This window comes from Epargyreus clarus, unplaced genomic scaffold (genome assembly GCF_041222505.1).
Source record: "Epargyreus clarus isolate Ecla_fem2 unplaced genomic scaffold, WU_Ecla_fem_2.2 ptg000005l, whole genome shotgun sequence".
NCBI lineage: Eukaryota > Metazoa > Arthropoda > Insecta > Lepidoptera > Hesperiidae > Epargyreus > Epargyreus clarus.
The window spans coordinates 15,084,651-15,106,715 of record NW_027332213.1 but is presented as its reverse complement, the minus strand read 5'-3'; the positions used below and the strand labels follow the sequence as shown (position 1 = coordinate 15,106,715).

Here is a 22,065-nt window from a genome sequence, read left to right as displayed (position 1 = left end):
ACGTTATAAGTGTGCTATAATTTTTTATGAATAAGACCGTTAGTGTGAATAAAAAACGAGATATAAAAAAAACTGTTAAAATAATAACTGTCATAAATTCTCAACGTTTGTGGCAGATGTGACTTATGCTGTTGTCTTAATAGTTTATTACACGGTAAATTAGAGGAGTAAAGTGAACAAATGCCTATTTTCGGCCATTTATATTTTTAAGTTGCTAATTAAAGGAAACTCGTTTTGGTTTTGCGTGTGTAATGCTAGTGGCACACTGTCGACGATGTAGCGAATACTGATATCCGATGGACGTCTCTCATGAATACCTAAATATTTGAAGATGGCAGAACCTTGTTACAATCTGGCGGCACCACCGCCTCACCTACTCGTATATCTACCTAATTACAGTGTAGTGTTCAGCGCTGCTGTGTTCTGGTTTGTTGGGTGTAGTAAGGGAGACATACATCTCGAGACATTCTAGTTTAGTCTTTAGAGTTAGCGGCGCATCTGTGGCTGATCTCAGGTAGGAATGTAGTTATATCTAGAATTGATTACAGATGCCCTTGGGCGGCAGTAGCCACTTACCATCAGGTGGACTGGCTCGTCTGCTCGTCCTATATTAGGAAAAACTATATCAAAAATTTTACACCATGAGTACCACAGAAAGACATTTGATAATCCCTTCATACTAGACGAAGTCAAATTTCGATCTTTAGATAAAAAAATGTTTAGATTGATTATTAATAACGGCCGTAAAACGTGTTCACCCGTAGGGTCATAGAGACAGATTTTTAAAATTCTAGAACCTGACTTTTACATTTGTCTTTATTAAAATAATTCAATTAAAAAAAAAATTAAAATATTCAATGATTAAAATTAAATTATTCAATGATCGTGACATAAACACATAAAACAGACAGTGATCGAGTTACTGAGAGATTTTTTTGTCAACAGATAATAAATAATTTAAATAAAGTATTAAAAATTAACTCTTTTTGAAAAATACATTTCTGCAATATATCATTCGAAGTCGCGCCACTTAATTTTCATTGTTTCTACATTTAGTACTAGTGGTGCCCGCGGCTTCGCCCGCGTTTAAAAAAAATAATATGACATACATAAAACAATAAATTTGTACCTTCATTGAAATGACAGTGACGCCATCTGTCGAAAATTGGTCGTACCAACTCAGAAATCAATGCATTGATCAAATGCATAGTTAACGATTCAATCCTTACTAATATCGATAAAAATAATCGACTTTTTGGTCCAAAAGATTGATTCTCCGAATAATCGATCTTAGATCGCCATCCCTAGTTCCCGTGGGATTTCCGGTATAAAAACTATCCTATGTCCGTTCTCGGGTCTCAGACTATCTTTGTACAAAATTTCATTAAAATCGGTTCAGTGGTTTATGCGTGAAGAAAAGACAAACAGACAGAGTTACTTTCGGATTTATAATATTAGTAAGGATTTGTTATTCATAGCAGCTATAAAAGTAAACGCATTTTGAAAATTTTTCGCGTCTACCTATTACGGTTCGTTAGACTTAACTACAATAACTAACATTAATTAAATTCCCAAATACAATAATTTTACTTACATATTTACTACAAATATGAACCTAGCTTAAATTACTTGTTCTATAAGACTTACTAAGTGTGACCCGAGTCTTATAAAAAACTGACACAAGTCATATTTTTTATTTATTAACACGTGAACAAGCACGTGAGACACGCCTTCCTTGTCCGTAGTAGTGGTGACGAAACGATTCTTAGGGGAAGGTGGTATAGTCCGCGCCAAACTACTAGTCCGCTCTGAAGTTGTTGCGCCCAACTACAAGCATATATTCCGCAGACGGGTTTTGTGAGAGGTCCCGCGCTGTCTTCGTCCCGCTAATATCTACAATTAGCTATTCGACGCGACTCGTTTCTATATTCCGAGGGGACTAGCAGTTTGGCGCGGACCACCGTCGCACCTATTCCTTCCCACAGTAGTGCTAACTTCCAGTTTGGGTCGTATGGTAAGGAAAACGCATACATAAGTCGTTCAAACTTAGTCCTCAGGGATAGCACGCATTTGTGGTCGATCTCAGGCAGTACTCTAATCTTATCTGGAGTTGATTACAGATGTCCATAAGCGGTAGTGGCCATCTACCATCAGGCAGACTACATGCATGTTTGTATTTTACAATTTTTTAACGTCTTACACCTCGGAAATTTGTAAAATTGACTAAAATAGTAAATCATTAGTCTACTCCGTAAACACGTCATCACACATTTTTTACATCTAGATAATAGCAGCACAAATCGCCTACCATTTTCATAGACGGGTAAAAAATGCGATTAGTAGAACCAAACATTGCTGACATTTTTTGTACCATACTTACTCGTCCATGGTGCGATGATAATTTGAGGTAATAATAAAAGTTAAGAAAAACCTCTATAAACAAACTCTAATATACAGGTTCAAGCCCTTCGTAAAAATAGTCAGTTATTCGTTGTCAGTTATTCCGTCGTAATTAGTACAATAGTAATAATTGAATATTTGAAGGTGGTAGAACCCTTTCTGGTTCGACTCCGGCGGTACCACCCCCACACCTATTTCTGCCTAATAACAGCGGTGCTAGGCGCTGCTGTGTTCCGTTTTGAAGGGTGTGGTAGGCGAGACATACTTTTCCGAGGCGTTCCAGCTTAGTCCTCAGGGTAGCGGCACATCTGTGGCCGTCCTCAGGTAGGAATATCTATCTGGGGTTGATTACAGAAGTCCATGGCAGTAGCCACTTACCATCAGGTGGACTGCATGCTCGTCTGCTACTCCTATGTTATAACCCCAAGCACGCATCTCTGATTTTTCAATCATAAGAGGTATGTGCCTGGTATTTGAACCTCGGACTCCTCGATCAAGAGGCAGAGTTTGTTAACCACTAGGTTGTCACCGCAAACAAATCATAAAAGTACAATACCCAGGTACCCACGTCATACCGCGTAATTTGATAAATCTGTGTGAGGTCACGAGGTTTGCTCGTGTGAGGTCAAATGCCAAGCAATTGTCTAGTGTAATATCATTTTAATTAACGTTAGGCTACATTGTCTATGACAATCGTGTAAAGATCGTTTATGTTTAAGAAATAAGACAAACACGTGTTAGATTGTTAACTAGACATTACTGGGGTCCCTGTAGTTCCGGGACTAGAATAGGGCTACGGTATCCCCTGCCTGTCGTAAGAGGCGACTAAAAGGGGCCTGCGGGGTAGTGGGCGGCAAGATTGGGAGCTCGAACCGCCCGGCCAGCGATCCCGGGAAGGACGGCGGTATGAGTGGCCGCATGCCGTTGTACACACTAGAGGATATGGCGAGCTTATGCTCACCTGGGAGGAGCCCGATGGGGCAATCGCGCTTAGAGGACTCCGGTTGCGTTCCCTGGATATCCCGGAGTCCTCAACTCAGCGCCGAGGATGGCCACCGGGGGGTTTTTAGTGCGGTAAGAATTTCCCCTCGTAATAAAAAAAAAATAAAACTACACTGGGGTAATAAGTGGTGCAGTATTTTGGGTACAAAATTATTGATGAGGTTCATTGAGCCCCATCAATATTTCCATTATCCAGGTTAGTCATTCTACGCTGCAAAGGAATAAAAATAAAAATGTTTATAAACACAGTTTATTTTTAGGTTTCCGTACCCAAAGGGTGAAAATGGAACCCTATTACTAAGACTTCGCTGTCTGTCCATCTGTCCGTCTGTCACAGGGATATATCTCCGAAACCCCATAAAACTAAGTTAGAAGTCCTCGAATAAGTATGCCTCCCTTATCATACTATTTTAAGCGGAACAAAACAGTGCTAATAGTACTGTTATGAGATCATTCTCTACAAATTGTCAAATTTCGATCTTTAGGCACAACTAACATAGATTGATTATTAATAATCCGCGTGAATCGCTAAAGTTGCTCAAACGACTATTAGTCTTAAATCGTAACACATCGCAATTTTTTACCAGTCCAATATTAGAGATGACGTCATTTCCTGTCCGTAAAATAAAATTTAATAATATATAACCAGCTAACATATCAAACTAATATTAGGATCATAATTAATTTCTATCACAGCCTGTTCTTAGTTACGCACGGAATTATATTTTTGTTAATTATAAAACAAGATTGAGAACTAAAGGTCAGATTGTGAATATCGAAGTCATTTTTCTTGTTTATAATCTAATGATTTATTTAGTTTTTTATGACATAAAATTGTTTTAAAAATAAATATTTTAGTGTATTAACGTCAACTGTCTTCTCTCTATTGATGGATTGTGGCCATAGGCTACCATCCTAAACATACATACACACATTCATTTGAATCCTTATCCTTATCCTTACTAATATTATAAATCCGAAAGTAACTCTGTCTGTCTGTCTGTCTGTCTGGTTGTCTTTTCTTCACGCCTAAACCATTGAACCGATTTTAATGAAATTTTGTACAAAGATAGTATGAGACCCAAGAAAGGACATAGGATAGTTTTTATCCCGGAAATCCCACGGGAACTAGGGATGGCGATCTAAGATCGATTAATCGGAGAACCGATCTTTTGAACCCAAAACATCGATTATTTTAATCGATATTAGTAAGGATTGAATCGTAAACTTTGCATTTGATCAAGCGATGATCTTTAGCAAAGTTGTTGTCCATGAGCCCACGAAGGTTTCAGAGTTGGTACGACCAATTTCGCCAGATGGCGCCACTGGAATTCCAATGAAGGTACGAATTTTCAGTTTTATGTATGTTAGTATGTCATATTATTTTCTTTTAAACGCGGGCGAAGCCGCGGGCAAAATCTAGTAAATTATATTCTTAATTAATTATGCAAAAATATTCTTAAAATGTAAAAAGTGCAATTTTTACAACAATTTACATTGTTCCGTACCGGGCTGTCAAAGGGCTCTTTGTCTTAAACATAAAAGTTATATAGTAAACATAGATTAGTAAAGATTACTCACTCCTAACTAGAAAATGTGCCCAGTTTTGAGAATTAAAATACTTGCGTAAAAAAGTTTTGCCACGTCTCCGTGCTAATATATCCCTAAAATATTTGAAATAATTATTTATTTATTATGTAAATTCATGTAAATTACGCAGTATTAGTTATTTATTCGTAAATTTACTCTAAAAATGTTTTTATTAGTCAAGAATTCAAAAAAAGAACTTACGATAATAAGCCATTTGTGGCTTCATTCAATTTCAAGGCGGCGAAGTATCTTTACTAATCTATGATAGTAAACTAGCTGACCCGGCAAACGTTGTGTTGCCATATAAATAAAAAAATGTTAAGGGTGTACAACCCCTATTACTTACGGGTTTGAAAAATAGATAGAATATTTGAAACTGCGATGGTAGCGAAGTCTGTCGAATCCAATGTGAAACATTCCAAAATCAACAACTACTTACGAATTAAAAATTGATTAAAAAAACCTTTTCCCACGGACTAAATTGTGAATCTAAACCATTCTCAAGTCCCCTTGAACACACATAACAAATTTCATCAAATTCAGTCCAGTCGCTTAGAAGGAGTTCAGTGACATACACACGCACATAAGAAATATATATATAAAGATTATGAATAAATTTGAAATTTTTATTTATTTTATTTCTTTTGTTACAGATTAATAATCCAAGATGGTGGTCGGTGCGACGAAAATGACGATACAGCATGTTCCTAGTAAAGGTCGAATATCGATAATGAAAATACAAAACTTCACAGTTCAAAAACGACGTGAGTTACAATTTATTTATTTAGTTAATAAATTAAATTAAAATAATAACATATTTACTTTATTATAGTCCGCGTAAAACTGCTAGTCCGCTCTGAATATAGAAAACAATCGCGTCGCTATAGCAAATTGTATGACTACACCTGTAGGACTACCATGAGTTTACAAAAGTATTACTCGCTAGCGACTGCGTAAAATAAATGTATGAAAAATTGTACAGCGCCTCTGGTGGTTACTCGTAGAACTAAAATCCATAGTGACGTAACTCGATACGTAAAAAACCTATCGAAATCAAATCGCTAGCGAATGTCATTATGATCTATTGCCATACAAATTCGGTCCCATTAGTCATTAATTTGACAGACGTTGTCAAGAAATACCGTAACGATAGTAGTTATGTTATTCACTAGCAAAATGACAATAGTTTTCTATTTACCATTTCTATAGTGGCGTTTCTATGCCAACTCATGGTAATGCTACTGCTCGCAACTCCAGAGCAGACTGGTAGTTTGGCGTGGACTATACAACCGAATGCAATATATTTAATAGATATAACTATCAATAAATTTGGTTAAATTAAAAAAAATACATTTAATCGCACATGTAATCACATCGCATACTTCATGTGATTCTATTATTACTATTATTTTAATTTAACCCATTTATTAATATTTAATGTTCATGTAGAAAGTGTTAATAACTTTGAGAAACACTGTAAAGCTACTGATACTTAAACCATTAATAATTTATTATATAAAAAATAAAACAATATTATATTATAAAATAAAACAATATATTGTTTCGTAAGGGCGTAATAATTATTATTTACAAATATGAATCTCTATAAATAAGCGCAAGGTTGGTGATATGAGATCGATTAACTTATCGATACTGACCATTGAACTCCATTCCAAATAATAATCTTATGATTTTAGTTGAGAACTGTTGTATACATTTGGTATTAATTAATCAACTAGAAGGTGGTAGAAATCAACGTGATTACCGTCTCCCAGATAAGATTAGATTCCTACCTGAGGTTGGTCACAGGTTGCTACCCCTGAAACTAAGTTGGAATGCCTCGGAAAAGTCAATCTCTATTGGGTACAGCACCCTTACCATGAGGTTTACGTTTTAATAAATATGACTGTTTTGGTATTTGTTTACGTATTGCCCATACATACACCGTCCTATCCTGCCCATACACATACATACATTATGCCCATACACTTTCCTATCAGCGCTCCTAGCGGATTGTATAACAAGTAACGTAACATTAAATGTCTAAATTGGCAAAATGGCGCTTTATGTTTTGTCTCTCTTTTTTGCGAACATGTGAGGCAGACAAAAAGACTTGAGCACTTACTTATTGTTACGTTTACTTAGTCTACTAAAGAAATGGGAACAGAATAATGGATTGAGTAAACGTAACATAAAATTGTGGGATGTTTTGAAAACTCATGGTAAGGATATATTACACTTTATAACCAGAACACAGCAGTGTTATACTTCTGTTTTTGAGCAAAAATAGCTTAAGTGTAGAAAATATTTTTTGTACATTTTAATTATTATAAGAAATCTTGCAAATTTTCAAATAAAAACAATGATTTATTGTTTCTTTTTGTATACTTAAGCAACTTTACCCTTTACTTAAAAATAGAACAATAACTAAATGATGCTGGCATAAAACAAAAAGTCATATCTATTTTTTATCTTTTTCAGAATCTGTGATAAGGGTCGTGTATGGCGCCCTCCTAGTAGTCTTATCAATAGTGTGCGCTGCGATCAACCCTATAGAAATATTTACAAATTGGGTAAGTCACAAATATTTTACATACTCTACACCTATATAAAACTGAAAATTACATAAATAACCTATTTCTGCCTATAAACCGCAGTGTTAAGAGTGCTGTGTTCTGGTTTGAAGGGTGTGGTAAGGGAGACATACTTTTCCGAGGCGTTCCAGCTTAATCCTCAGGGGTAGCGGTGCATCTGTGGCCGACCTCAGGTAGGAATATTTAATCCTATCTGGTGTTGATTACAGATGTCCATGGGCGGCAGTGTCTACTTACCATCAGGTGCACTGCATGCTCGTCTGCTATTCCTATGTTATAAATAATTATACATAGTTTAACCTAAAAACCACGCTGAAATCGCACAAGGAAAATCGTTAATCCTGATTCCGGACGATCCTGATGAGGAGAATGGGATAAAATTATTAAAATCGTGTATTGTCATCGGTTCTTGATAAAAGTTCAAAATTTTAAATTAATCGGACCGTTCAAAGTGGGTAAAAATCGAGTTCAAAGATTCCGTCACATACATACATACATACAACCCAAACTAATAAAAGCGTGGTAAAAAAGATGTTCGACCTGAGAAGTAGGTACTACTGCTACACCTATTTCTATCGTGAAGCTTTTCTTGCAATTGAAGGCTGTGGATACTAAGTTACATATGAGGGGACCAATGACCATCTTAGAGCTTGGACAGTTATTGAACGTATCAGACACGTATCGTGCCGTGGCAAACAATAAAATATTTTTGTTTACAATTAGTAGAATCTTTATTCATTTTATTTTGTTGAAAATGTACAGTATATATTTAAGTATTTACTAAGATAATAAAAAAGTACAAAAATAACAAATAAAATAGGTTTTAAAATACTAATGATAAAATTATTATTAATTAATTATAATTAATAATCAGTAGCATTATATATTTAAGTAAAATATACTAGTGTAAAATGAAATGTCCTATGTTATTTTTTGATTATTTTTTTCACACTGTATTCACACATTGTATAGAAAAATATTTTGCTATTTCGCGTGTCTGATACGTTCTATGTCTGACGACATAAATTTGTTCGTTTTTAGGTAAAAAACCGCGAATGGTATTTCTAAACGGTACCACGGCCTCGTTAAAAATATTTGTAACACAAAGTAGCTATTTGTTATACATACGTTAAATAATTTTATATAGAATTAACCACATAATTATCATAAATGCGAAAGAGATATTTTCGTGCGTCACGTGGTGTCTAGGGGCACATACGTCTTTCGATACGACGGATTAGTGTGCGGGGACGATGCGACTACGACACGACGGTATTAAGACATAAGAAATTGGCCTTAGACATTAAACAACCTTAACTAGTTGTTCGATGGATTGGATGGATAGTATTTACTAAATATGTATTATCGGTAGATGAATGTAATTAATACACGCTTTCTATGCTTTCAACATTTAGCACTATACTAGTTGTGTGTTGTACGGGGCATAGACACACAGACAGACACACAAACACCCAGACCAAAATCAGAAATCTAAACTCATCACTCAGAAATCAGTCTATAAGCACCGCACTATAAGCACACACATATATATATATATATATATATATATATATATATATATATATATATATATATTAAACCCGGAAACCACAGGCCGTACAGACCGTTGTGATAATCGCTGTACCACGTAGGTCGTCACTGTAATTGTGAGCTACTTTTTAATTTTTATACATTTTATACATAACTTTCATATTCAATGAAGGTTTTATTTATATTGACATATTAGTACACATAAACAAGTAACCAATGTAATCATTTTAGAATTCTATTACGCCCGTTATTAATAATCAATCTATGTAATGTTTTGTCTACTAAATATCGAAATTCATACTAGACATTGTCAAATTTTGAACTTTGGCAAGAAAACAAATTAGCTTTATTATCATCACCGGACGTTATAAAGAGCCTCATTATATTCGCTAAAGTCGTACAGTATAAAGTGCTTTATGGTCTCATTTTTGGTTAACTGTAGCTTGTTATTATACGCTGATATTTATGACACGAAGGTGATTCTTAAGTGGCTGAAGAATTTACCTGCGTCATACACGTAATCATAGGTTTGGGTATCGGGTGTTCACCTTTTAGGTAGGGGACAAAGTATTGGGAAGTAGATTTAATGGGATCACTAAGATCTATAAGCACCGTATAGGCCAGATTTTTGCATACTAATGTAAAATAGTATCCGAATATCATGTCAGGGCTTTTTCTTGTCACACAGCTTGGGATTTGCATGATAGGAAAGACCCTTGTGAGGATTAGTCCGTGTGATATGCAGATAGGCTGCAGCGTGTTAGTTCACGCGTGCGGATGAGCCACGTAGACATAGAGAGCTTTACTTGTCACGCATTTTACACCCGCACTATTGTTCCACATGCACATATGAGAACTTGCTGCCGGACTCTTCCTATGTGTCTATGCAATAGGATGTCAAAGTGTGCAGGTAGGAGCGTATATGCGTGTAAACAGGCATGACAGGAAAAGACGTACGTCGACCTGCATGCGTGCCACTTGCATCCTATCGTTTCATACGTACATACACGGGTTACGCAAATTGTGCAAATTGAGATGTGTTGATTTCAGATTTTCTTGCCACGTTTTTTTACAAAAGTGTAAAATTAAATGATATGTTGCTCATTAAAAAAATGGAATACGAAATACCGGTTCATACAAGTACCTACATACCCTTGGACTATCATGCTATGAAGACTACATTTAATCATATACCTGTTCTTATGTACATAATATTTTTTATGTGTACCGGTCATCATTATTTTAATAGGCATGTAATAGGTATTCAAATTATCTAGCAACTGTACAAAATGATCTTTTCGTGCAGATTCATTTCCATTTATAAATCAAAGACTACAATTTGTAGCTCCATTAACCTTAAGTTTAGATCATTTAGAGATATTAAACCTTACAGGAGTAGTAATTTGTACGCAGGCTCTATGATTAAGATTGATATAAATACTAGATTTCTAAGAACCCTCTGTGATTCGACTCCGGCGGCACCACCGCCATACCTATTTCTGCCTCATAATAACACTTTTAAACGCTGCTGTGTTCTGGTTTGAGGGTGTGGTAAGGGAAATATATTTTCCGAGACATTCCACCTTAAACCTTATAAAAAAAATGCCAATGAAATGTGTGGGTGCCCTGACATCGAAGGTGGTGGAAACATTTGTTGTGACTCCGAAGGCATCAACACCACACCAATTTCTGCCTAATAGCAATTGTTCAAAGCTTGTTTTCTGGTTTGAAGGATGTGGTTAAGAAGACATATCAGTACTTGTCCGTATGAATAAAGAATATTGTATACCAGTTTTAAATACATAAAAGGTCACTTATGAAGGAATTGCGATAAAATCTCTTAGGATGGATGTTTCGTAATAATTAGTTGTACATTCGTATTATTGTTGTGACATATAGGAAAGACAACAAAAAAACGCTTTGGTAAATTGGAGAAAAGATTAAGTTTATCATACTTTAATAACGCTTTCTACACTCACAGCCCCACACTAGGATTCCCTGTGTCGTGGGTGCAATGAACACACACATAGACAAATACACAAACACCCAGACCCAGAAACAGAAATCTAAATTCATCATTTAGATATCTGTCTGGCCGGGGATCGAACCCGGGACCCTTCGCGCGTCAGACCGGCATGGTGACCGCTCCGCCACGCGGGTCGTCAAATATAAATTGTATTTCTAGCATGAAAGAGTTGTGTTTCGGTGGAAGGGTGTGGACTGTGGATGCTGACTTATTTGTGGCGATATATATAGTTTTTTATGATATAGGAGTAGCAGACGATCATGCAGTCCACCCGAGTCGACCAGTTAAGTGGCTACTGCCGCCCATGGACATCTGTAATCAACCCCAGATAGGATTAGATGTTTCTACCTGAGGTTGGCCACAGATGCGCCGCTCCCTCTATGCTGGGACGCCTCGGAAAAGTCTGTCTCTCTTACCACACCCTTTAAAACGGAACATAGCAGCGCCTAACACTGCTGTTATAAGCATCAATAGGTGTGGCGGTGGTGCCGCCGGAGTTGAACCACAAAGGGTTCTACTACCTTCAAAACCATGTTTACCATTACACCTTCATAAAGAATCTAGAAAATTATTATTAAAACAAAAACTTATATACCCTATGTCACTACCAAAATTTAGACGAATCCTGATTATGACGTGGATATGTTAAAATCCGTCAAGACGATTGGGCTGGAAGACGTACCAAAGAATGAGACATACATACTCGTACGTCCAAAAAACATTACCTTCCGCAGTGTTAAAAACAAATGTATTCATGTTTTATTCTGTTATGCGAATATCTTAACAAGATAATCGTTGCAAATAATATTGTTTTTCCTTATTAAGATAAATATTCATGAAACCAAAAAATATACGGAGATCTCTTGATCGCCAAGATCGATCAGAAGCACATAAAATTGCATAATTTGGCCATAAATACCATTGAGACCGGCTGGTGACAATACACATGTATAGTATGAACAAATGATGCAAGGTCATATCGTAAATGTTTATGGGAACATTTGCAAAAAAATATTTTGGCGACGGTACCTCAAAACCATGACCTACTGCAACACGTTCATTGACTCGTTTTTAGGGTTCCGTACGTATAGGGTAAAAACGGGTCCCTATGAATAATGAAGAGTATATTTTTATTTCCCTTTTGTTGTATGTTTTTTTTGTTTTATTTTTTTTCTCTTTCTGTTATTTTTGTTTGTTGCGATTTTCCGAATAAGTTTCTTTCTTTCTTTGTTATTACTAAGCCTCCGCTGTCTGTACGTCTGTCACAGGACACTACCCCTTAAACCGTGATACATAATACTTTTATTGAGTATATTTTGTATTTATATTTTTATAACCGTTTAAAATATAAAGAATAACAATATATAAAAAGGGATGCATGTACAAGAAACCAGTATTTATTGAAGCAAGCAAGTAACAGGTAGACATTTTAAATCATCTATATCACTTCTTTCCGTGGTGTGATAACAAATTATACAAAAAATGTGTGCGGAACCTTGCCGCGAGTTCGATTCGCACTTGTCCAGTTATTTCTGAAATGATGTAACTTAATTAGTATTGATAAGATTAAGTAATTTTTTTGACAAGGTTGCATTTTATGTCCGGTGCCGAATGGGTGGGTACCGAAAAATTAAGTGCCTGCCTATTTCGGAATGTTGCAATTTATTTATAGTAAAGGTTTTCACGACGCGTAGAGTAATGTTTATCGAGTGTATGTATGTTTGTATGTCTCATTATTTGGCTCTACAAGCCCAAGAGCTTGTCGAATTTTAACATTTGAGGTGTCGTTAGATTCCTCTTTTGGAAAAATCTACATACCTGAAAGGCCTTTTAGAAATAAGTTTTCACATGTATGTATGTTTGAAGGTGGTAGAACCCTTTGTAGTTCGACTCCGGCGGCACCACCGCCATACCTATTTCTACCTAATAAAGGCAGTGTTAGGTGCTGCTGTGTTCCGTTTTGAAGGGTGTGGTAAGGGAGACAGACGTTTCAGAGGCGTTCCAGCTTAGTCCTCAGGGGTAACGGTGCATCTGTGGCCGACCTCAGGTAGGAATATCTAGTCCTACTTGGGGTTGATTACAGATTTCCATGGGCGGCAGTAGCCACTTACCATCAGGTGGACTGCATGCTCGTCTGCTACTCCTATATAATAAAAAAAAAATGTCAAGTCTACCAATTTGCACTTGGTCAGCGCGGTGGACTATGGCCTAATTCTAATTCTGAGAGGGGACGCGTGCCCAGCAGTAGGTCAGTAATGGATTGATAATATCAATGTCTCATCGCTGTGGGCTAAATTTTCAAGCAATCGAAAGTTTTTAACTGACTTCAAAAAAGGAGATCCTGTATCCGACCGCTATGTATGTATGTATATTTGTAGGTACTTGATTTTCACAAAAACTACTCATTCAATGTCGACGGTTTTTTAGTTATTACCATAACTGTCTAATATGAAAACGCACACACGCAGCAATTTCATGTAGTAATTTGTCCACAGTACACAGACATGCAAGAGGGGAAGTTCATCTACGCGATGTGGGAGAAGCCGACCTACCGCCTGTTCTGCAGTGTCCACGTCTTCAACTACACCAACGTGCCGGAGTACCTGAACGGCACTGAGAAGATCCTCAGGGTGGAGGAGCTTGGGCCGTTTGTGTTCCAGTAAGTTCTGGAAGTCTTTGTAATCTGGTTTTTAAATAAGGCAAACGGACATGCAGAACCCTTTGTGGTTTGACTCCGGCGGCACCACCGCCATACTTGCCTGCCTCATAACAGCAGCAGCAGCAGTGTTAAGCACTTCTGTGTTCTGGTTTGAAGGGTGTGGTAAGGGACACATACTTTTCCGAGGCGTTCCAGCTTAGTCCTAGGTAGCGGCGCATCTATGGCCAACCTCAGGCAGGAATACCTAATTAGTACTGGGGTGGATTACAGATGTCCATGGGCTGCAGTAACTTACCCTCAGATGGAGTGCATGTAAATAAGCAAAAAATAAAGGTAGTCTCCATACATGAAAAGGTATGAACTCCATATAGAAGATTCTACCTAAGACCGATTACACATACGTTGCTGGATGCCCTGACGACTTATAATGAAAGTTTGGAAAATCCAAAAGTGCACGACTCATGTACATAATATCTATAGATATACAGTCTTGTAGTTTTCGTTTTTTATTAATTGCAATTAAACGACACTGAATTAATTAATCATTCGCATTCAGTGACTTACAATCGTCGATTACAATTTAAAAAAAAAAAAAAAACTCAAATGATGGATTTTTTCACAAGTTACAGTGTTTTCAGGTTTCACACATGACGGACAGGAAAATTTTTTGACCTATTTTGGTGTTTTTTTTCCAATTCTATTGCAGTAAATCAATTTTTAAAAGTATGGAATTAATCTCCATTAAATTATCTCGACAATAGTATGCAAAATATCTTGAACTTCCGTGAACTATCAAGGCTATAATAATAAAAATAGCCGCCAAAATGAAGCGAAAAAATTTTTTCGATCGTAAAGCACTCTCTGATGCTTCGCATCATGAGTCGTGCAATAATAAGCTCTTATGATGGTTGCCTTCCATGTAAGTCAGCCATCATTCACACTTTTCCACCAAAGAACTACCTTACGCTAGAAATAGGTGTGACGGCGGTACTTCCCCGACCACTGGTTTTATTACCTTTCAATTCATCCAAAGCCTATTTTTATCACCTCATAAAGTGCCCACAATTAAGATAATATCTTTTTGTAATTTTTGAATACTTTGAATTGTTATTATGTTAAAGGTGCGATATTGCACCTATTAAGATAAATAGGCTTTTAAAAAGGTGTTATTAAACCAAAAATAGTCACAAAGAAACAACAATGAACAATGTATTTGTATTCTTGACCGGAGGTTCTCAAAGTTCCGAGTACGGGAAAAATATTCTGGGCCCTTCGTGGGTCGATCTCCAGATCCTACAAGAGGTCGTTATCGCTTTGAGAAACACTGCTTTTGACTAATACTGCTTTAGACTAATACTGTGCAAATGTGAAACTGTTATGTTTCGTCAACCTATTACTGTTCCACTGCTGGGACTCCCAGAATGAGAAGGATTAGGCCATATTCCACCGCGCTGGCCAAGTGCGTGTTAGTAGACTTCACACACATTAGAGATTTTTTAAGACCTCACAGGTATGCAGGTTTCCTCAACATGTATTCGCTGTTACAAGTGATAATTTCTAATACGCACATAACTTTGAAGAATCCGAAGTGCCTGGAAATCGAACCTCGGACCCCTCGAGAAGCCGAATCTAACCACTAGGTTATCACAGCTTTGTAATATGCAAATCTAATTATACGATCTTTGAAATTAATGTATAGGTAGTCAATTAATGTTATCATATATCACCGACGACGTATTTATTTGCGACATGTCACACTAAATCGTAAGATAAAATCTTTTTCCCCTTCTGTTAGATTTTATCGCTTTTTAATATTATTATGACGTATGTTAATTACGTAAATGGGGTCCTATAACCTAAGTTAAGGTCAGCTTAAATAAGAATCTTTTAAGTTTAATTAGCTTGATTTATAATATATATATGAATCGGCTCTAGAACTGAATTAATTAAAATATGTCGGATGCAAACATATTTTCGTAGATTTTAAAACAACAGTGTAATATAGTGATAGCGTAGTGGTTGAAACTCAGCGTCTCAAGTGGGGATCCGAAGTTCGAATCCCAGGCATTATCCTCTGGTTTTTCAGTTATGTGTTTTACATAAGAAATTATGCATAACTACTATAACATACTATAACCCCGAAGGAAATCATTGTAAAGAAGCCTACACGTTTGAAAGCTCCTTAAAAATCCCAAATTTCACAAATAACTTGTCGTCCTGACTCCTGATTTCCTCTAAAAGTGAGAAAGTTCCAAAATGTGCCACCAGGCTGGCTAACACAACGGTAGATCTTCCGCGCTTTTGAGAACATATCTATGGTGGACCTCCGGATTAAAGTCCTAGACTATCATTACTTCGATTTATAGTAAAACCCCAACTCATAAAAGGTATTTCTTCCAGAGAGTTCAGAACAAACGAGAACATAACCATAGACAAAGAACGTGGCGTGATGACCATGCGGCCGAGGATCGAGCTGAAGTTCCTCCCAGAGGAGTCTGTCTCCGAGATGAAAGATGTGATGGTCACCGCACCTAATATTGCTGTGCTGGTGAGTAGACAATATTAAGTAGAGTTGGTGGTTCGACTACGAAGACATCACCGCCACACCTATTTTTGACTAATAACAGCAGTGTTCAGTGCTGCTGTGTTTCGCCTTGAAGGGTGTGCTAAAGGAGACATAATTATTCGAAGTGTTCCAACTTAGTCCTCAGGGTTAGCATTTCTTCTGGGGTTTAAATAATTTTATTTAATTTAATTTTTCTGGGGTTATGTCCACAGGCGGAAGTAGCACTAACATCAACATAAATAAAATTTTAATTTTTTTGTCTGTCTGTATGTCACTTATCAATTTACAATTGCACTTTTGAAAAAAGCGCCTACTGTTTTCTTTTACTCCTACAACCTATTACAACGTAACAATATTTAAGGAAGTTCGAACGATATTTGTATATCTAGAACGATATTTATCGATAACTAATATATATGCGATGGTTAGTTAACAAGGGTTTTGAGCGCAACTCAGTACGAGTTATGACAAGACCTATTATTAATTCGCAAGGTTACTTGCTTAACCGGATGAACAAGGGTGAGGGACAAAACACCGATAATGTGATTAATTACATAAATTAATTAACTTCATTATTATCTTTTGTTGATTAATTATTTATTGTTCAAAGCGGAACTTTCGACATAACGCTATTATTAAATAAATACCATTTTGTTTTCGTATTCTTGCCAGAAACTCCTTTCTTATGATACCCATATCGTGCATAAAAATAATTGTTCCGCTATTTTGGGATGTCCGCCATATTGGATTAAGAATGACGTCACTAATCTAATCACGCATTGTCATAAAAAAAATAGTACAATTACATACCCAGAAATCGAATTTAACCCGCAAGATTCGTACCTCATATACATACATATGACCTAACTGCCTTTTTGCGTTTGATGGAAGAATGTGAGAGGCGGCCATCTTTATTTTTAGCATTACATCTTTATCTTCAGCTGTGTTTGACTTTAGATAGATCTTGTTCTATTCGGATTTGGTTTATGCCCATGGGCAGTCCATCTGATGGTTAGTGGCAACTGCCGCCCATGGCCATCTACAATCAACTCTCGATAAGATTAGATTCCTACCTGGTTTCGGCCACACATGCGCCGCTACCCCTAATGACTAAGCTGCCACGGAAAAGTATGTCTCCCTTACCACACCCTTCAAACCAGAACACAGCAACGCTTAACATTGCTGTTATTAGACAGAAATATGTGTGCGGTAGTGCTGCCTGAGTCGATCCACAGAGTGCTACCACCTTCTCTTACAAAAAGGGTTTTTGTCAATAACCATAACAATATTCCCTTGCAGGCTATCAGCACCCTTCTGGCAGACAAGCTGGGCTACCTGGCTAACGTCGGCGCCTACTACTCCATGAAGGCTATGGGTTCTACCCTCTTCAAGACTACCACCACTGAGGAGTTGCTGTGGGGTTACTACGATCCAATCGTCACCATCGCGAATAAACTGTTGCCTGGATGGATTGATTTTGAAAAGATCGGAATTATGGATAGGGTAAGTTTAGAATTAAATATTTTTCATTTGTAAAAATCCCTCTCCTGAAGTCTAAAGTAGTGATAGCTCAGTAGTTGAAATTCGGTCGGACAGTTGAGAGGTCGGAGCTTCGAATCCCTGGTACGCTCTGATTTTCACAGTGCGTAAAATAACATACAACTTAAACTTCTAGTCTAAAATCACGAAACTTACCTATTCTAGAAAAGCATATAACGACCCCGATCCTCATAGTCCCACAATGGAATGTTTCCTGTATTGTGGGTGGCATAGAAACCCATAAAACGCACACAATAACACCCCGACCCGGAACAGAAATCTAAATTTACATTATCTGTTTTGCCGGGAATCGAACCCGGTACCGGTGACCGCTTCGTGTCGCGAGTCATTAAATATAAGTCGTTATAACAGTTATATGTGCATGTTCAATAATTATAATACATTATAATAGTTGACCCGGAAAACGTGTTGCCATATAAATAAAAAAATACTAAGGGTGAACACTTAGGGGTATGAAAAATAGATAGTAGCCGATTCTCAGACCTACTGAATATGCATATAAAATTTGGTGTAAATCGGTAAAGCCCTTTCGGAGTTAACATTGTGACACGAGAATTTTATATATATGATAATACATAAATGTGTCTCACCGGGGACCAAACCTGGAACCCTCTCACCGTTGACCGTTTCACCACACATATCCTCAGAACATTGTAGGTAGTTATAACAGTTCTATGTCAATATTCATTCATTACTATGTTGTTGAAAACATAAACACTAATTGACGTATTTATTTGAAAATTAGTGTCAAACCGTCAAGTTATGACGACAGTTGCATTTTGAAAATCAGACAATGGGTAGTTAGATACTCTAGCAATTACTGCAAGAGTTTAATTGATGAGCGTGTGATGATAGATTATGAGACTACATTGTTGTATACATTATTAATATTATATAATGTGTGTAATTTACCGGTAATCTTCAGTGACCTAGTAAGAAATATCTTATTATTATATTTTTTGTACATAACAACAGCAACAACAACATAATATATAATAAGATTATAATCCTAGCCGAGATCGGCCAGAGATGCGTTAATACGCCCGAAGACTACGACTAAGTTGCTACTAAGTTGAAACAATTCAGCTTTTTAATAACAGCAGTGTTAGGCGCTGCTGTGTTCCGGTTTGAAGGGTGTGGTAAGGAAGACAGACTTTTCCGAGGCGTTCCAGCTTAGTCCTCAAGGGTAGCAGCGCATGTGTGGATGACCTCAGGTAGGAATATCTATTCCTATCTGGGGTTGATTATAGATGTCCATGGGCGGCAGTAGTCACTTATCATCAGGTGGACTGCATGCTCGTCTGCTACTCCTATATTATATAAAAAAAAAAACAAAAAAGTTTGTTTATGTGGCAGACGAGCATGCAGTCCACCTGATGGTAAGTGGCTACCGACACGATTAGATTCCTGCCTGAGGTCGGCCACACATGCGCCGCTAACCCTGAGGACTAAGCTGGTATGCCTCGGAAAAGGATATCTCCCTTACCACACCGTGAAGGGTGCTGCTGTGTTCTGGTTTGAAAACTAGAACAAAGCAGCTTGTGACACTGCTGTTGTTAGGTAGAAATAAGTGTGGGGAGTGAAGGGTTCCGCCACCTTCAAGTAAGGTCACCTTTTTTTTTATAATATAGGAGTAGCAGACGAGCATGCAGTCCACCTGATGGTAAGTGGCTACTGCCGCCCATGGACATCTGTAATCAACCCCAGATAGGATTAGATATTTCTACCTGTGGTTGGTCACAGATGCGCCGCTACCCCTGAGGACCAAGCTGGAACGCCTCGGAAAAGTCTGTCTCCCTTACCACACCCTTCAAAACGGAACACAGCAGCGCATAACACTGCTGTTATTAGGTAGAAATAACTATTCACAAAATTTAATTTGAATCGTATTACCGTGCACTTCCACGTGACTTAAATATAATTAAGATAATGATAAAAAATATCTTCATAAATATTAATAATAGTTTCAAGATTCAGTTTAATTTAAGGTTTTTATTATTTTAGAATGCAAAATTAAACTTATTATTTTAGTATATTCAAAGTGATATCGTATACATGTTTACAGTACCTGGATGACCTAGCTTTGCCCGGTGTTGTAATAATAAAACAAAAATACCTATTATTTGAAATAAAAAGTCACGAGTGCAATTATTTATCTCTCAATTAGAAGGACCTCGAAAAAAGAGAAAAAATAAAAGAAACAATCGGACCAATTTGAATCCGGGTTTCCTATGTTTTAAGGCGCCCGATTTCCCAACCGAGCTATTCTTACATCGTAAATGGTGGCTAAATTTAGCTTCATATTCTAATGATATTTTAGGAGGTATTTATTCATTGAAAACACGGTCAAAACGATATTTTCTGGAAATAAAACCTAGCTAGATCGATTTATCGCCCCCGAAACTCCCTGAATACAATATTTCAAGAAAATCATTGGAGCCGATTCCGAGATCGTTGATATACATACAAAAAATGCTTGTTAAAAGGTATTAGATGTACCGGGTTACAGGATTCCATACCCGAAAAAGCTCAGAGGTGCTTGCCTGGTATTTGAACGTCGGTCCCCCCGAATGTGACACTGAGTTTTCAACCGTTACGCTATCGCCGCTGCTATAATGAACGATAACCAGTCAATGAAATGAAACTAGTACAAAAAGTCAAGAACCTTTCAACCTTTTTTTTAGTCACGTAAAACCGCAAAGGTTACTGACCCCTTTCAAGATAAGTCGTTCAACTTCCTTTGTTTTGGGGCAACCTCATCAACCGATGACATGTCGTAGATATTTGGCGAACAAATTTTCAACATTGTCTAGAATACTCTGAAGACTAGAATTTTGTTTGACAAATCATAGGCAACCAAAGTAGACAAAGTTTATCAATCCGAGTACAATTTTTTGTTACCTACTTAAATTTTTTGGATTTTTTTTATATTATAGGAGTAGCAGTCGAGCATGCAGTCCACTTTATGGTAAGTGGCTACTGCCACCCATGGACATCTGTAATCAACCCCAGATAGGATTAGATATTCCTACCTCAGCTCGGCCACAGATACGCCGCTACCCCTGATGACTAATCTGGAACGCCTCGGAAAAGTCTGTCTCCCTTACCACACCCTTCAAACCGGAACACAGCAGCGCCTAACACTGCTGTTATTAGGTAGAAATAGGTGTGGCAGTGGTGCCGCCGGAGTCGAACCACAAAGGGTTCTACAACCTCAACAAATATTAATTATTAAATTATACTTTTCTGTAGTAAGTAACCGGGCGGTAGTAGCCACTTATCATCAGGTGGACTGCATGCTCGTCTGCTACTCCTATATTATAAAAAAGGACGTTGATCTTATTTGGAGTTGATTGCCAAAGTTAATGGGCGCCAGTGGTCACTTACCATCATTCGACTGCTTGGTTATTTGCTACTTCAGTATATTATATAAAAAAATCTGACAAAACTATTATATTATTATAAAGTAGTTCTGTACATAGTACATAATATACCTCTAAATTCTGAGCTACATACTCTGAGATGGTTCAGAGCTTCCGCTGTTTTGTAGGAAAATTTCCACCACCTTCAAGCACTTCCTTATTTTCTAAGCTCGTTCGCCTTCAGGCTTAGAAGCTTTTCCACCACAGATTATAAATGTATCAATATTGTCAGTTATGTCCAATAAATTAATATAATGGGTGATTTGATGCAAATTTCATGTTATGACCTACATACTGGTCTATGATCGGAAGTCATTGCCTTGATTGAACAACTTGATTAAAATGATTATTTGCGTCCTTAAGCACTGATCGGATATACACATTGCTTGTAAAAAGGAAATTTAATATGACACCAATGATAAATTAAATAATTTATAATAATAAGTAGTATGTGGTGCTGGCATGTAAAAGAATTTTAATTTATGCAGAACCATAGCAGTTATAACGTAAGGCTAACTTGACCTCTATCGGCGTCCGGAGTTCAAATCCTAGGCACCTTTGATTTTTCAAAATTTGTATTTGAAATTAATTATCACTAATAATTTAATTGATAATTTGTTTACTATATTTTTAATTAAGTAACATAATTATATATAATTAATCTAATTTACAAACTTAAAATCTATATATAATAT

The 22,065-nt window shown here is 36.9% G+C and overlaps 1 protein-coding gene across 3 annotated transcripts in view; it reads left to right on the top strand.

Annotated features, from left to right (window-relative positions):
- The window catches only part of LOC140742403 (scavenger receptor class B member 1), an 87,295-nt gene that overhangs the window by 51,278 nt on the left and 13,952 nt on the right, over positions 1 to 22,065 (top strand). For 2 of the 3 annotated variants that reach the window (XM_073073331.1, XM_073073332.1), the window contains exons 2-6: positions 5,646 to 5,756; positions 7,474 to 7,565; positions 13,659 to 13,822; positions 16,223 to 16,370; positions 17,688 to 17,891. In XM_073073331.1, coding sequence (XP_072929432.1) covers positions 5,660 to 5,756; positions 7,474 to 7,565; positions 13,659 to 13,822; positions 16,223 to 16,370; positions 17,688 to 17,891 — 705 coding nt within the window. In that variant the 5' untranslated portion in view covers positions 5,646 to 5,659. Of the gene's footprint in view, positions 1 to 4,596; positions 4,745 to 5,645; positions 5,757 to 7,473; positions 7,566 to 13,658; positions 13,823 to 16,222; positions 16,371 to 17,687; positions 17,892 to 22,065 lie in introns of those variants that run through there. The other variant, XM_073073330.1, reaches the window with a different exon arrangement.